Source organism: Triturus cristatus, chromosome 7 (genome assembly GCF_964204655.1).
Source record: "Triturus cristatus chromosome 7, aTriCri1.1, whole genome shotgun sequence".
In the NCBI taxonomy this organism is placed as follows: Eukaryota; Metazoa; Chordata; class Amphibia; order Caudata; family Salamandridae; genus Triturus; species Triturus cristatus.
In genome coordinates, this window is record NC_140590.1 from 768,376,746 (window position 1) to 768,394,900 (window position 18,155).

The following is an 18,155-nucleotide window of genomic DNA, read 5'->3' on the forward strand; positions in this document are numbered from 1 at the left end:
ACCACAGAAATTCAGCGGTTATAGTTCTATTTATCTCAAGTAACTATAACTCGTACCTTAAGGTAACTATAGCTTGCACCCTTTTCACGCATTGTGACGTGACCCAAATATTACATCACTCATAACATCTTCTATGACATCACTGATAATATCACAGCAACATCTGCAGCGAAATTATTGATGAAAAAACTGTGCATGGTGGGGCACGAGTTATAGTCTCCTGAGCAGAATACAGCCTTTTGAAATGTAAAATGTAGCAACATCTTCGGCCACAAATCATCTGCTTGCAAATGCTTCACGGCGGACTCTAAGAGCAAGGATCAATCTATAGACAGTGGAAAGGGTTGGTTACTAAACCCAAGCCAAAGTACATTTCTGGAACATGTATAATTTTAGAGAGGATGTTAACAGAGGAGACAGAAAGTACGGTCTTGTTTCCTTGAGTAAAAATTCCAATTACATTTCCAATCAGATTTGAGCATGTACATGTGCGTTTCACAGCATATATAACACTGCCGTGTCAGATCAGCACATTAGTTTGCCCAAAAACGTCACAAGGTCATAATTTAAAGTGGGCATGAACTTTGCTGCCGCTATGTGCAGAACAGGCTGTAATGATGGCCAGAAACGTTTTTGCTTAAACAAAAACATGCATTAGTCAAGCCTGTCGATTTGAGATCCGTCAAATTATGGTGAAAACTACCCTCTTTCCAACCATTCTCCCAGATATTTATACACAAAACCCCTCTCTTCCTCAGAGATAGCAAAGTACAATGTCCCTGATTTTGCAAGCTTTCGACCAAAGATAATGATTTTTGTATTATCTATATTGATGAGAGCTTATTGAAGAGACTGTAAGAGACAGGTGCATAAAGGTGTGCTTCAGACAGATAGTTATCCAGTTCAAAAGGATGGTCGTCGTCCAGATACTGCAAAACTGGTAGGAAATGACCACCATTTTTTGGTAGAAATAGTCTTGCATTGCTCAAAAAGCTCACAAAGCTTGATATGTATAGGTTAAAAAGCAGGGGTTCACACCTACACACAAACCTGCTTTAATCCTCTATTTGTATATATCTTTTCTGCAGAGACAAGGGATGCGCCAACCATAACTTTAATCTATGTTTCAGAATAGAGAGCAGTAACTGCTCAACACAGTGGCTGTGGGTTCCTCCAAGCGGCCAACTGAGACTATAACAGACTCTTGTATGAGCAGTCAAACGCGTTTCTTAAGTTGATAAATGAAGCGTTCAGCAAGCATTCTTAGTGTGTTATGTTATGCTATTACCCAGCAGGATCTGCTGGTGCTGAGCTAGTGTGAGTCTAGCCACACCTAAGGCCTAGTGGGACTACTCTATAAGCCAGGTCTTCAGCTTCTTGTGTGTGGACAATTTATTGTAAAAGCACAACAAAGGCAATGCAGTTGGCTTTTTCCCCATAGTTTTTCAGGAAAGCTGTCTGATACAGAGGCAAAGGTTTTTTCAGTTCGGGCTGGACTGTTCCCATGAGGCACAGGGTCAAGACTGATTTGCATATGGCTGGGTCCAATCTTGGGTGGTGTGGTGAGCAAAAGAATGATGGATTAAACCCAGATCCTTATGACTGGGGGTGAATATTTGCATTCTCCAGCATTCCGTCCATCAACTGTTTCTTTTGCACTTGTCGCCCTAAGTGGGAAGGGTGTGCCCAGACGTGGGTCCCGTGCTCACTACCCCACTGGATTCAAGCTAGCCTGGCTGATGAAGGGTGATGCACTGAAACCAGTCCCAGGATGTTTGTTTCCTGTCCAGGGAGGACCTGGGTTGGCAGTTCGGACTGGACTGTTCCGATAAGGAACAGGGTCAAGACTGATTTGCATATGGCTGGGTCCAAACTGGGGTGGTGTGTTGAGCAAAAGAATGATAGATTAAAATTAAACCCAGATTCTTGTAACTGGGGTTGAATGCTTGCATTGTCCAGCATTCCGTCCATCAATTGTTTCTTTTGCATATGCTGCCCTAAGTGGGAAGGATATGCCCAGACGTGGGTCCCGTGCTCACTACACTAGTGGATTCAAGCTATCCTGGCAGATGAAGGGTGATGCCCTGAAACCGGTCCCAGGATGCTTTGTTTACTGTCCAGGGAGGACCTGGCTTGGCAATTCGGGCTGGAATGACTTGGGGTGAATGTTTGCATTCTCCAGCATTCCGTCCATCAATTGTTTCTTTGGCATAGAATATCTGAAATCAACTATCTGGGATATGTTCTAACTTGTGACAGTATTAAACCTAAACCATGTTTAGTTAACAGATACTGAACAGCCCTTTCCCCAGGGATTATGATCAACTCCGCTCCTTCCTTGGAATGTGTGAAGTTTATTTTAAGGTGATGAAAGGGCTTTGTTGGCATGATTGACTATTTTAGACCCTTGCTCAAGAAAGGCGCTGATTTTTGCTGTAGAGAATGTGATATAACATTTTGTAACATTAAGAAGTTATTATTTGAAGCTCCTGTTCAACAACAATTTACTGAAAGTAGTGTTTGTCATTTAACGGTGGGTGCTTGTGCATATGGACTAGATGCTGTACTCTCGCAAGTTACTGGTGAGTAACAGTGCATCACGGATTGTGTATCCCATACCCTACACTTGATGGAACGCAGATATTCTGTGATCGAAAAAAGAAATATTGACATGGTTGTGGGGTGTGGAGAAATTTCCTCCTTATGTTTGGGTGTGACAGTAATTAAGTCTGATCATAAGCCATTTACAGATATATTGTCTGGTACTAAAGCTAAAAATAAACACGGCACAGTAAGCCAGATGGGCCACCGAACTGTTGGAGTACAATTTCATAATTGAGTACATCCTGGGTGCAATGTGCAGGCTGACTGTTTAACCAGGCTTCAAGTTGATAATGATATGGTTGATTATACCGCTGGCTCCAAAGGGTACATCATTGGCGATGGTGAGGTAAATGCTGTAATTGGTGAAAATGTAAAGCAGTGGGTGTTTGAATTGTGCCAGCAGCCTCAAGATTACTTGTGTGTTACCCCTGAGGCGGAAGCCGGGGGCAGCGAGTGAGTGTGTGTGCTTTTTTCACATTTAAATTGCTGCTTGCACTAAATTGATGCTGTGTGCCACTCTAAAGCTCAATTCTGGTTTTATTCATCGCGCGCTTGCTTACCTCTTAGAAGCGCTCCTTCTCTGCACTGCCCATTGTCCGCTCCTACCTCTGCTCTGCTCCTGCCCACGCCCGGTAGATCCGGCGCCGAGTAGAGACGAGGATCGCCATCTTGGGAAAAGGCAGGGGTAGTGCTCTAGTCGCGGCTGCCTCCCGCCCTCCCGGACTATTTAAAACCCTCACGCCCACTCCCACACAGATTACTTGTGTGTTACCCCTGAGGCGGAAGACGGGGGCAGCGAGTGAGTGTGTGTGCTTTTTTAACATTTAAATTGCTGCTTGCACTAAATTGATGCTGTGTGCCACTCTAAAGCTCAATTCTGGTTTTATTCATCGCGTGCTTGCTTACCTCTTAGAAGCGCTCCTTCTCTGCACTGCCCATAGTTCGCTCCTGTCTCTGCTCTGCTCCTGCCCACGCCCGGTAGATCCGGCGCCGAGTAGAGACGAGGATCGCCATCTTGGGAGAAGGCAGGGGTAGCGCTCTAGTCGCGGCTGCCTCCCACCCTCCTCTCCTCCTATAAAATGCTCATTGCTCCCCGACGGCGCAGCGGGCGCGCCGAAGGCGCGCCGAAGGCGCGCCAAAGGCAAGCCCGTCTGCGCCCGGTCGGGACCCGGGGCCACAAACCCTGTCTCTGCCCTGGTCTACAACTCTGACCAGCTCCTCTCATGTCAGTTTCCTTGGACTCTCAGCCCTATCACTCTCAATTGCATTCAGGCGTTGAACATTGCTGCCCCCTCTGTCTCCTCTCCTGTCGTCGCTTCACTCTGCCTGCAGGCTACTGTTTCCCCTACACATTCTCCCTCTCCTTCCCCTTGTCCTTCGCCGGCGGCCTCTGCCTACCTTCTCAATACCCGCTCGGCAGGCAGACATCAGCTGGAGCTCTACAACCTCCTGGACACTGAACACCCTGATCTCCTTTGTCTGACGGAAACTTGGTTCTCCGCTGACTCCCAGCCCGATGTTCTATCTGCTCTCCCCGACTAGTATTACATACTTCGGGCTCATCGCCCTGACGAGAAAGTCGGTGGGGGCGTGGCATTGATTATTAGGTCCGCTTTTCAGTTTCAGCCCCTGCCCTTTCCTCCCATACCCAAAATCGACTTTGTTGTGGCTCGCTCAGTCAATCTGTCCTCTCCTCTCACCATAGTCCTTGTATATCGTCCGCCTTACACTACGCCCCATTTCCTTCCCGACTTACAGGAACTTCTAGCTACTCTCGTGGTCAATAATTCGTCAGTCCTCTTGCTGGGCGATTTTAATTATTGGCCCGGTGACCCCAAGGAAGACCATGCTTCCAAGGACTTCTCTGACACTCTCCGTTGCCTCAACTTCATCCCCCATATTCACGCTCCCACTCACGTTCATGGCCATATTCTTGACCAGATCTGGTCAGCCAATCGGGTTCTCTCCTCGACCACCAGTCTCCCCTGCACCTGGTCCGACCATTCGCTTATTTCCTTTTCTATTGATTTAACAGTCACTTGTAAGCCTCCCCTGCCCAAGAACGTCCTTGCCCGTAATTGGAATCGGCTCGACTTCAACTCCCTCCACTCTTCTCTGACTATATCCGCTCCGGACCTGTCAGCCCTCCCCTTGACCTTCAAGTAGACGCCATCAACACCTGGCTTTCCACTTCATGTGATCGGATTGCCCCGCTCAGGACGGTCAAAGCTTGTCGCCTCCACGATGCTAACAAATGGTTCTCTAACGACCTTAAAATCCTCAAACTGGCTCTTCGCCAGTCAGAGCGCCAGTGGAGGCGCAACTACTGTCCCGCCCTGAGGGACCAATATCGGTCCCGCCTAGCCAACTATAAGAGAGCGATCCTATCAGCTAAATCTGACTATTTCTCTGGCAAAATTTTACTAGCAGCCAACAAACCCAAGGAGATTTTCTCCATCGTCCACAACCTGGCCGCATCGGACAGAGTCAACCCCAACCCTATTCCTTCACACACTCTCTGTCTATCTCTCAATGATTATTTCTTTGACAAGATCACCACTATCAAATCTAACATTTTACCACCCTCTTCCCAATTTCACCCTTTTTCCCCTCCCCCTCTGACCTCTTCTCTCACCCATTTCCCCCCATCTCAAAAGAATCCTTTCTGACTCTGCTCACGAAGGTCAAATCGGGCTCTCCAGCCGACTGCGGACCAGCTCGCATTCTTAGAGAACTGCTCGCTGGCTGCCCTGACCCCCCTTTGGCCCTCTTAAATTCATCTATTTCTCAGGGAATCGTGCCGTCTCAATTCAAATCTGCCACAGTCATCCCCATCTTAAAAAAACCCGGCTCCGACCCCACCCTCCCCTTTAATTTCAGGCCGATCTCTCTGCTCCCGTATTTAGGCAAGGTCCTTGAGAGTTACATTACCTCTTGCCTGTCCACATACATTGAAGATAACCATCTTTTGGCTTCCCACCAAGCTGGTTTCCGCCCGGTTCACTCGACCGAGACAGTGGTTCTCTCAGTCCTGGACGAGCTCAAGAACAAGGCAGATTCCAACAGCCCTCAGGCCTTGGTGCTTCTCGATCTTTCCGCTGCCTTTGACACGGTCAACCATTCCATCCTTCTCGATCGCGTCAGGGCGACGGGCATCCAGGGCACCACCCTCTCTTGGCTCGCGTCATTCCTTCAAGGCCGGTCGCAGGCTGTCCAGCTCTCTGGCTTTTTTGCCCCACCGCGTACGGTGTCCTGCGGGGTCCCCCAGGGCTCTTCTCTTTCCCCTCTCCTCTTTAACCTCTACATCTACCCCCTCATTGCTTCTTTGCTCAAACTGGAGGTCTCCGTCTATAACTATGCGGATGACCTCCAGTTAATATTTGATCTTTCCTCCTCTTCTAACCCCCTCCCCAAATTTCAAAGTACACTCGTCTTTATCTCTGACTGGATGAGTCTAAATCATCTTAAACTCAATCCGGATAAAACGGAGCTGATCCTGACTGGTGGGACCTCTAACCCTTGGTCCTTCGCCTTCTGGCCCCCCAGCCTTGCCCCCCCCCCCGGCCCCCTCTGCCTCAGTGAGAACCCTTGGTATCAAAATCAGTAAGGATCTCTCCATGCGCCCTCAGATCAGCTCCGTTGTCTCTTCATGTTTTCTCTCTTTACGGATTATCCGTAAGATTTCCCGTTTCTTTTCTCTGGATGCCCTCAAAATAATCGTCTTAGCCATGGTCCTCTCCCGCTTAGACTATGGCAACTGCCTATATGCGGCTGTCCCCGCCTACGAGCTGCGACGCCTTCAAACTATCCAGAATCAGGCGGCTCGCCTTATCCACCAGCTCCCCAAATTTCACCACGCCTTCCCCCTTCTTAAATCCCTTCACTGGCTCCCCATTATGCACCGCACCCTTTTCAAAATGGGATGCATAGATTTCATGGCCCGGGCCCACACTGCCCCTCTCTTCATCAACTCGCTGGTCACTCCTTACATCCCCAGCCGTACTCTCCGCTCTTCCAACCAGGCTCTCCTCATCATCCCCCGTTTTCGCAAGTTGAGAGCAGGTGGTACCAGGTTCTCTGTCCTTGCCCCCCGCTTCTGGAATGACCTTCCATTTTCCATCAGGTCCATAACCTCCTACCCACACTTTAGGAAGGCACTCAAGACTCACTTGTTTACCCTAGCGTTCCTCTCTCATTGATCCCTCCTGCCCCTCCGTCCGACTCATGTAATCTACCAGCGCCAGGAAACTGCCTGGTCACAGCGCGCTTTACAAGCACTTTCAACTTCAACAGTGTGTACTGACTTACCCTGTCCCCGCTGGGAATGCCAGGGTGGAGGTGCACCATACTGTGGCAGTGGCTGCTGGCAGGAAATGAGAAATTCGGCAACCCTGATTACAGAAGATCACCCCAGGTGGAAGACTGTTCAGCACAGAGGTGAGACAAGAGGAGTCAACCCTAAGTACAACTGAAGGGCCCAGAGGCAATTACAGATCACATTTGGGAAAGGAGCGGTGCATTGGCATATAGCATCAGAACAGCAGAATACTACTGACTGTAAGAGCCGGTTGGCACTGCCATGTGGAATAAAACTATATTCCCCTACAACAGCTGCTTTGTGGGGCAGGACGTCATTCCTCTTAGGAGAGGGTGGTCTATTCAGGGAAGTCCACCAGTAGCCATCTCATATGCAATAACACGATCACAGAGTCAAGCTGGATTACATCAGTGGCTTGTTTGACCAAGGGGAGGAAATGGCAAGCAGTAATCAACCCATAACCAGCTACATAACAGCAAAAACAAGCACTGTCCTCCCAAAAAAGGATTTGATAATGTGCCAGATGGACCTAAAAGCAGACCACGAGAACTGCCGAACTAAAAACTTGGCCAAACTGATTTAAAACAGTGGGAGTGATGTTAAAGAGATCCAGTTCAACCTACAGAACATAAACTTGAGAGGTGAGCTGCTGAAAATCCAACAATAGATGCTCTCTTGGGTAGCCAGAGCACCCCCACTGCAGTATTTCATCTAGAATATCACACTAAAATCCTCATGGTGAAATGCAAGGACCTTTAAAAAAGCTCCAGGGGAGACAACACTAGCATTTGCAACCTATGAGAGGGAACAGAAGAGTAATGTGCACCAGAACTGTTTAGAAATATCTTGAACAAGACTCAAGAAAGTCCGTAAGGTATTTAAAGAGCACACACCACTGGCCATAAGCAACCAGACCAACGAGGGAGAGGAAGGGACGTAGTGATCAAGATGTAGGGCCTCCTCAAGGAGCATATCATGCCGCAAAAGAGATTGGAGAAAGCAATACCATTCAGGGATAGTGATGTACTCCTCTTCCAGGATCTTTCCACTGCCACAATAGCAAGGAGAAAGGCATTTAGCCCGAAGGCTTCAGTTCAGAGGCACATGGACTTTCCCCAGAGGGGTGCAGTTTAAATTGAAATATGAAGAGATAATGATGTAGTCTCCAAAGTAAGGCAAGGAGCTTCTTGATATCAAAGATGAGGAGTACAGACTGGAGACCAGTGACACTAATGTAGAGGACTGGCCTGCCTGATGAGATGTAAGAAACCTGAAGACAGCAAATGGGGCAGTGAGGCAGGTCCACAAGAAGAAAACGAAGGAGAGGAGGGGATTTCTCCAAATTGTTCCAAAAGACGTGCGACCGGCAGGGCCAACATAGGCCCATGTTTCGGGAGGAGTGGACCACCTAACAGACTTAGAGGTAGCAAAGGGAGAGTAACCCTGCAACATGAATTGTCTGAAACAATTAAGGCATACTTTAAAGAAAATGACTCCACCTACACAACAGTAGACAATCACTGGGATGCTTTCAAAGCAACAGTGAGAGAGACAACATTAGCAACTGCAGCAAGGCTAAACAGTTGCACAAGAACAATCTCAAAGGCTATAGGATAGTAGCCCAGCTGCGGGGCAAGCCACAGGAATTTAAGACTAACAGGACAAAGCGGACCCTACTATGGCTGAATGAAACCTTTAATTAACATGGTAATAAGACAGGAAGTTTGTTGGACATGGGACTGTGGGCACAATGGGAGAAAGTGTATATTCAAGCAATTAAAAAAAAGGAGGGAAATGACCTGCCAAGTATTAGTGAGTACCTGGGGTAGTGGGATGAGAATTTTGATAAACAGAGTGAGCATCAAGAGATCTTGCAGGCAATAACGGGCCTCAAGCCAAACAAGGTCCCAGGGTCTGTTATCTTCATTGTGTCATTCTACAATACATTCAACTCAAATGAGTGGGCCCACTGATCACCTCATTTAACTTGTTTGCCTTTGATGAACTAAGGTAAACTTACTCTTTTTCACAATTTACAAACAAATGATTTAATAGTAAGTTTATGACTTTGCAGACTCTGCAGTCGGAGCAGAGAAATCCGCACATAATAAGATAGACTTATCTTTTGTGAATTGGGCCCTGTGATACCGATATTCTCACCTCAATACTTACAAACAGGCTGAGCTTTTCCTAGACCTGCAGAAGCTATCCTATGACGTAGCATGTTAATATCCGACTCAGAGCCCTACAACTCGTTGAATACAACAAGGCCAGGTTTGAGACACTGTGGATGATAGGTGGCAGGGGAAAGGTCTCTCTCATTTCCTGGGTACATTTTTAAAGTAGAAATATAGGAGAGCCACAAGCCAAAGATGGTTATGGAAGGGGAGTCTTACGTTTTTGTGGTTCATTGTACTTACATGGTGTACGGACCAAGACAGATTTATCAACATAACAAACAATAACCACATGTCTATACTTAAAACTTATAATAAAATGTTGACATTGACATTTAAAAATAACTTCCTCCGAACCTTCATTATCTAGAGTACATTAGTGATAGTAACATGTCTGGGTGATGGCCCCCCATCTTAAAAACATCAATCAACATGCAAATGTTGACCAGTTACGTTTTGCATGTCAAGAGTTGCATTGAATTCCATGTACAACAATCTTACTAATGTTTAATACTTCTGAGCTGAAAACATTTCTGTTGGAAGATTAGGATACGTACTGCAAATATTTTTCAAATGCAGGAAGCCCACATGTACAGACTTACTAAGGATGTGAAATTGCAGAATTTCTGCAGTCTAATCCTTGACCAACAAAGTTTCACTTTACACCATATTTAAAACAAGACATGTCTCTAGTTCCCACTGCTGCACTCTCCAAAGCCAGCTTCCATGAACCATACCTTCAAAGTCCACCTCTTTAGTTATTTTGATGAAAAACAGATACTCACATAAGCAGGCCCACTGCCACTCAGCCCGGTCACTGCATCTATTAGATCCTCCTCTACTTCCGTGCAGAAACCCACACTGGCCATGAGCTGCTCCAGGAGACGGCCATCTTCCACCTCTGCATGTGTCCCGGTGGCGTAGACAGTCGCACCCTCACGGACAATTACCGGAGTGTTCGTCATGCATCGGATCACCTTCGGGGCTGGGTGAAATAAGCTAAGTTTCTGAAAGACAAGACAGCAAAAGATGTAAGTTCCCTGGAGAGATGCCAAGTGATGTCAACAGAAATGTGTGGGTTCCTACTACACAGCAATTCATCAACCACTCCAGTTTTAGAATGCAACAAAGACCTCCAACAGGGCTCTCAGTAAACAACTGACACAGCAGTATTATAAATACTTCCTCTGGCACCTCAGCCATTCTGCCTCTCAATACAACATCACACAAATCAGGGCTAATCCAGGCCCTTCACAGTTTTAATTAGCCCACCAAGGATCACTGCTCTTCACCTCAGCATTACGAAGGACATACATCCAATAATTCTCAGCACTTCAAACCATACACGTCTGCTTTCAGCATTATAAAACCACACATTTTACTGCCCCATATCTTATGAATTTGGCAGATCTAATAATGTCCCAATTTGAAACAGCCGGTGTCCAACAATCTACCCTCAACTGCAATACATGTGCACAAATCCTACGCTGCCCCTTGGAATTACAGAGCCCCGAAGGCTTCCACCAGACATGCACCTGGTAGTTCAGTAGGAGTCAAGTTGCACATCATTGATGATACTCAAAATAACTAGAAACAGATCAGGGTTGCTTGTTTTCCTATTCAGGGGCGGGCCTTCAAATATAAATAAATGCAGGAGGATCCATGGATCTAGCACATACACTTATTTACTCCACCTTTGTGAAGATGATCAATGCATTATCAGCAAACAATATACATTTGTTTTATTCAGTACAAAAACAATGTGGCCCGATGGAGGTCAGTTTAAACCTATTTAATGAAGTAATGTCATGACTCGTAAGTTATATTTGTGGATGCACTGGCAGTTCTTTTTTTTTTTTTGAAACCGTTTATTACAATCTCAAATAGTTACAAGTATGGGCCTACAACCTTCTGGCCGGCCGCTAGAGTAGCAGTAGCATATGACATACATACAGAAAATCTCTTGGCGGTGCGAAAAGAGTAAATCAGGAGATATCAGTAGTGCAGGCCACATAACTCCGAACCAACAATACGGTTTCCTTTTGTCAAAACACAACAACACAAAAACAACCACACCCGCAAGGCAACCCGCAATCCCAAGTGACAGCACGCGCTCCTTAAGTGGGGGACCCCAACCAATCGCCAAACTCTGAAGAGGGGAATGAGAACAGATCAGGGACTGGGGAACCACGTGCCCATGGCTGGGGGAGGGGGTTGGCTAGGGGGACGGAGCTGGTGAAGCAGCCGGCAGCAGCGGCGGCTCGCAAATACCCCCGCGATAGGCGTTCCAGGGGCCCCAGATTTTCACCCACGCCCCAGGCTTACCCCTCGCAACATACACCACCTTTTCACGAAACATACACCAATCCATGTGTTCTTTCCAGGCCGACACCGCCGGAGGCCTCTGGGATCCCCACAATTGAGCAATGTCACGCTTAGCGATCATGTATCCCAGAGTCACCCACCGCGTCTGCGGAACCGAGTAGTCAGTTGGCTCCCACACATTCAGCAAGCATCTCCTCGCTTCAGGCAACAGCGCGACACGCGTAACCACTCGCAGGACCTCATGCACACCACGCCAGAATCGCTCCACCTTTGGGCATTCCCACAGAATATGCAAGAAAGTTGCCAAAGCACCACAGCCACGCTTACACAGTCCATCCTCAGCTAAGCCCATACGTAGTAGCCTTGGCCCCGTCACATAGACCCGGTGGAGGATCTTAAGCTGGACGAAGCGAAGGCGAGCCGGGATGGCCACCTCCTTCGGAGAAGCCACCGCAGACATCCAGTCCTCGTCGTCCAACTCCAGCCCATCGGCAACCCAGGCCTCGCGGAGGCCAGTCAGCAGGCCCGATCGGTCGTTAATCAGTTTTTTGTATATGAGGGAGATCGTGCTGTCTGGAACATGGCCATCCAGCACTCTGTCCTCCAGGGGGGAAGACTCCGGAATGGACGCGACATCCGGGAAGACGGAGCCCAGCGCGTGGCGGACTTGTAAGTACCGGAAGTACTCACTGCCTTGCAACTGAAACTCCGTCTGCAGCATCTCGAAAGTTTTGAATCCCCCCCTCGTCCAGAGATCTCCCACTGTGCTGATGCCGATCGTGTCCCATTTCTCGAAGCCCTTCGAGGTCCACAAGGAGCCCAACCTCGCCGATGCATATAGCGGTGACGCCCGGGTCAAACGGTCCTTCCACCCCATAGCTGCGTTAGCCGCGTGCCACACACGCACCATGACATGCGTCGGTCCCGTCAGGCGAGGGTCCGGCGCGCCAGAGTAAAGCGCCCGATTGTAGTCGCCACCGGGCAGGAGCATCTTGTCCATTTCAAATGCCGGGTTCAGGGCGGGCCCGTAAAGGCCATGATTAATCGCAGCTAGCTGGGAGGCCCAGTAATACCGTTTAATATCCGGGAGGGCAACCCCCCCATCGTACCACGGGAGCGTCAATTTAGCCAAGGCGATACGTGGCCTCCCGTCCCAGAACAGGCGACGCTGCAAACTCTCCACCTCTCGGAAGTAGCGCGCCGGAACCAAATCCATAGTGTTCTGGAGAGCGTACAGAAAGCGCGGCAACGACATCATTTTAAACAAGGCCGCTCGGCCAAGCGGCGAAAGCGGCAGACGCCGCCAACGCACCACGTCCTCCTTCAAGCGCTGGAGGGGGGGCAGCAAATTCCGCTCGTAGCGGGCCTCCGGGTCCAGAGTAATATATATACCCAGGTACCGAAACCCCTGGGAGGCGATCTGGATCGGACAGTCCCGTGGTAGGACCGCAGCCTCCCCGGCAAGCACATATACACAGGATTTCGCCCAGTTGATGACGAGGCCTGAGTTGCGACCGAATGAGCGCAAAACATCAACTAGGACGATCAGTGATTTACGCGGGGAGGCAAGATATAGAAGGATATCATCAGCGTAGAGGGACACACGGTCCTCATGCTCGGGGGTCCAACGGAGACCACGGATGGAAGGGTGCCACCGCAGCCACTCCGCCAGGGGCTCCAGGGCCAGTGCAAACAGGAGAGGCGACAGGGGGCAGCCCTGTCGCGTACCCCGTCCCAGTGCGAATGGGGCCGAAACTCGTCCATTCACCACCACCTGCGCCAATGGGCCGGAATACAACAATTTGACCCAGCTGATGAAGCCCGGTCCGAAGCCAAACTTCGCCAGCATCGCCCAAATGTATGGCCACTCAAGCGTATCAAACGCCATGGTGGCATCCAAGGACGCCAAGATGGCCGGTTCCCGCACGAACGGAACACGCGCGAGCACCCCGTGCAAGCGTCGCAGATTAAGGGCCGTGTTACGATGGGGTATGAAGCCGGACTGGTCTTGGTGGACCAAGTCGCCCACCACGCCGACCAGCCGGTTGGCCAGCACCTTGGCAAGGATTTTGGGCTCCGCATTCAAGAGCGAGATAGGCCTATAGGATGTGACCCGCTCACGGGGCCTCCCCTCCTTGTGGATCACCACGATCGTGGCCAGACGCTGGTCCGGCGGAAGGGAACCCCGCGAGCAGGCCGCCAGGAACATCGCGCGCAGGTGGGGCGCCAGCACATCCGGTCGCAGCTTGTACAGCTCGATAGGAATGGCATTGGGGCCCATGGCCTTGCCAGATGCGACCGAGCGGATAGCAAGGGCAATTTCGTCCGAGGTGGGAGGAGCGTCCAGCGAATCCCTGTCCTCCACCGAAAGGGAGGGCAGCGCGATGTCCCGAAGCAGGGCATGGGAATCCTCCTCCGAGCAGGGAGAAACCGGGGAATATACCTCGCGGAAGTAATCCGCGAAGCAGGAGACAATGGCGTCCGGCTCGGTGACACATACACCATCCATCCTCTCGATCAACGGAACCACACGACTCGCTCTCTCCTTTTTATCCAACCACGCTATCAATTTACCAGCCTTATCACCCACATCATACAGTCGCCCCTGTTGCTCTCTACTGATGCCCCTGGCCGCCTCCGTGACGAGGGCCCTATAGGCCGCCTGCTTGAGGTGTAGAACATGCAATGTGGCATCCGTCACCCCGCTCCCCAGGTCACCCTCTAGTTCAGTAATTTCGGCCTCCACCCGGGTTACCTCCTCCCGCTCGCGCCTCCGGGCATGGGAGATAAAGGAGAGGGCCTCCCCCCTAAGAACTACCTTAAAAGCCTCCCAAAGGGAGATGGCAGAAGGGACAGACCCCACATTCTCCTCAAAGTACCGCTGCAAGGATTTGATCAATTCGGCTCGAATAGTGGGGTCGCGCAGGTACCAGGCATTAATTGGGGCCACCCTGCCCTCCCCCCTCGGGAAGACATCCAGATGCAGCAGTAGTGGGGAGTGATCTGAAATACCCCGCGCCAAATGGCGCACCTCTCCCACCCTCCCAGCAGAGGCCGCAGGAACAAGGATATAATCAAGCCGCGAGAGGCTACCATGGGCGCCCGAGTGGAAGGTGTATTGCAGCTGAGCGGGATGCTTTAGTCGCCAGCAATCCACCAATCCTAGGGTATCTAAGAGGCCGGACAGCCACGCCTGTGCCCGGGGGAGGTCTCTGGGGGGATGACGATCCATAGACCCTGAAGCCACCGCATTGAAGTCCCCCCCAACTACCAGAAGCCCATCCGGGAGGTCAAGGAGGAGGCGCCCCAGGTCCGCAAACGTGGTAGATTGCAACCCCGGCGGAACGTACACTGATACAAAAACGACCACTCTGCCCTCCATTCTACCCACCAAGACAGTGTAACGTCCCCTCTCATCATGGCGCACCTCATCAATCTCCAATGGGAGCGAGTTCTTAATCATGATGCCCACCCCCCGCGAGCCCGAGGTGAAGCCCGAATGGGCCACCAAGCGATAGCCTCTCCGATTCATGGCATGAAAGGAATTACCTATAAGGTGTGTCTCCTGCAGGAAGATCACATCTGGTGAAATTCGTTTCAGATACTGCAGGACCACACCACGCTTAATCCTATCCCCCAGTCCGTTAACATTCCATGATAACACAGTCAGGTCCCTACCCCCCATCATACATGGAAGCCATCAATCGTCCCCCAAAGAGCATCTCAAAAACAACAATACAGTAAAGGGTTCGCCTTGCGGTGCAAACAAACAACACTCCACCCCCACCCACCCATCCCAACAAAACTCCCCCCTCCCTGCACCCCTGCATGAGCCCAGACAGCCCCCCCAAAGTGCAGTGTGCCTGTCGCCCCATAGATGAAAAACTAACTAGTCCCCCAGAGGAGGAGGGAAAGCCCCCAACGGACCCCGTACGACCTCCATAGGAGGGGAACATACACGATCAGTGAATGGTAACCAAAATGTTGTCCAGAGCAAGGCCTACTTTTCACCCCTCAGTTCTGATCCGGTGCGCCCTCCCCGCCAACCGCACCCCCCCCACCCCCCCGGCCCCGATCCCCAGGCAGAGTATCCAACCAGTCCCCAGCCGCCTCGGGACGGTCAAAAAAATGCGTGCGACCATCCACCTCTACCCTCAGCTTAGCTGGAAAAAGCATTGAGTACTTAAGGTTCATGTCCCGTAGGCGACGTTTAACTCCGAGAAAACTCAGTCTCTGCTTTTGGACCGTCGGAGTAAAGTCAGGGTAAAAATTCACGTCCATATTATCAAGCTTGACCGGTCCCTGTAGCCTGGAAGTCTGCAAGATAGCGTCTCTGTCCCGAAAGTTAAAAATCCGGGCAATGAGAGGCCGCGGCGGAGCTCCGACCTTAGGTCTTCCTCCGGGGACCCTGTGAGCACGTTCCACCGCAAAAAGTTTACTCAGCCCCCGGGGCTGGAGATGGGCGAGGATCAGGTCTTCCACAAACAAATCTGCCGCCTCCTCCTCCCGTCCCTCCGGCACCCCGACAATACGAACGTTGTTCCTCCGGGCCCGACCCTCGGCGTCCTCCAATCGACGGTCCATCATGGCGCTCGCCTGACCAAGCCGGTGCACCTCCTTTTGAAGGGCCGCCACGTCTGTAGTGAGACTTAAGGTGGTGTGGCCCAGGGAATCGACCCGGTCATTTGTTTTAGACAAGTCGGCTCTCACCAGGCCCACCTCCACCAGGGCCGAGTCTATCTTCTGCGCCAGAGTATCAAAGCGCTGGTCCACCGAGGCCTTCATTTCGGCAATGGCGCCCATGACGTCCCGGAGGGTCAGATCCGCGGGTTGAGCAGACGCCTCAGCCGGGCCCGCGGGGGATGTACGCTGTGCCTCTGGGGATCCCTTCTGGAGGGTGTAGCGGTCCATACTGTTTGACTGAGGTGCCGGGCCGCGGCGGGTCGATTTCACCTTGGCCCGGTCGCCATCTTGCTTTGTGGACATGTCGCACTCCCGAAATCGTGCCAATCTCCTCGAAAGGGCCGATAAACCAGTTCACAGGTTCCGGGGGGGGGGGTTGACCACTGCACCGCAGGACAACTCACAGCCGGCGGGTCAGCCGGGCACAGGGGCAAGGCCACACCACCGCACCCCGCTCCGCAACCCTACCTCGCTTGAGGGCAAGGAGGGCGCAAAAGCGAAAGTGAAAGCGCGGGGTACGCGAGTCGCCCAGCCCTGCCCGCCGTTGTTGTTCGCTTTGTCCCCGGATCGCCCCACAACTCCAATCCGGGGGGCCGGCGCGGAGAAGGCCGCAATCTTCGATCGGTGCTCCCACCAGTGTCCGGGGTCCGATTCGAAAACGGAAAACGGGTGCCGCCTCAGCTCGGGTACACAGACACAGTCCCCTCGTCAAAGACAGGATATAATCAGGATTAATTCAGGAGGTCGCGGAGGTCCTCGGGAGCTTCGCACCTACGCGGCCATCTTGGTTGCGCGCTAGGCTCCTCCCCACTGGCAGTTCTTGATTGGCCACCACCAATCGCCGTAAAAACATAACATGACATGTTCTTGTTTGCATTCGGAGAAGGGCGTTCTTCAATGCTCAACCATCAGTTCTAAGACTGTACAAACAAGTGAGCAGAGCTGTGGCAGCCCTTTGTGCAGTCTCACACGTGCATGGAAGGGATAGGAACTACAAGCCATACTGCGTCTTGCTTCTAACACGCATGCACCTAAAGGCGAGGTGGAGAGGAATGTCCTAATAGAACCGCTGGGGGTGATGTCAGACACCCGTTCAAACGTTTTCTTTGTATCTCATATGGACCGACTGATTCATTTTCTTGGGTTTCCACTTGTTAAGAATGATAATTATTTTTGGAACTAAATTCTTCCTCAACTTTATTTCCCACTGAACTTGAAGCCTGGTTGAGTACCTTTTTTCGAGTACCTTTTATCCTCTTGAATAATATTTCAATCAAGACAATTTCTGTTTGGATCTGTCTTAAGGACTAAGTTCCTATGCTATTGTTTTGAAGAACATATCTTAAACTATATATATATTGTATTTAGCTCTTGAATTAATTTATTCTACACTGATTTCAGCTCTGCTTGATTATTTTTTTTTATTTAGAAATCTGTTTATTGAGTTTGCAGTTAGAATCACACAATACATCACAGTTTATCAGAGAGCATGGTTACATCAATCACATGGCAAAGTCTCGGTGCACAACGTATGCAATCTGGATGCGTTACACTAAATAAGTGGTATGCAGAATTGTCCAAAGTTACAACCTGTGAGGCCATGAGTAAATCTATCACCATGCGTGATGCTGCGGCCTCAGTCCTTATGGAGAGCATCAGATCACCGTCTCTGTTGCCAAATGCGTGCTATTCCTGGTGCATCCCCGAACAGATATACAAACAGTGTTAAACTCCCCATTCTGTAACTGGGTAGCTGTCCCTTCTACAGCATAGCAACTAAAACAACTTCCAACAGCAGCTCGCAATTTCTAGTCCAGAGGCCCCTCCCCTCTGACCCCTCTCCCGTCAGGTTCCATCCTCCCAGACCCCCACCACCAGGATTGTTTCATGCACTAATATCCGAGCCGCGGCATGCACTGTCATCGCTGTCAAGGCAGCCATACCCAGCAGCGCGACGCCTCGACTGGGCAAACAGCACCCCATCGTCTAGTGTAGCTCCTGCAGCGCACCACTGTCCCCCCCTAGGGCCGCCCCCTCCGATTGCAGCA

The 18,155-nt window shown here is 50.5% G+C and overlaps 1 protein-coding gene across 1 annotated transcript in view; it reads right to left on the minus strand.

Annotated features, from left to right (window-relative positions):
* PYCR1 (pyrroline-5-carboxylate reductase 1) overlaps positions 1 to 18,155 on the minus strand; it is a 168,464-nt gene that overhangs the window by 20,090 nt on the left and 130,219 nt on the right. The window contains exon 5 of the mRNA XM_085617551.1: positions 9,885 to 10,106. Coding sequence (XP_085473677.1) covers positions 9,885 to 10,106 — 222 coding nt within the window. The remainder of the gene's footprint in view (positions 1 to 9,884; positions 10,107 to 18,155) is intronic.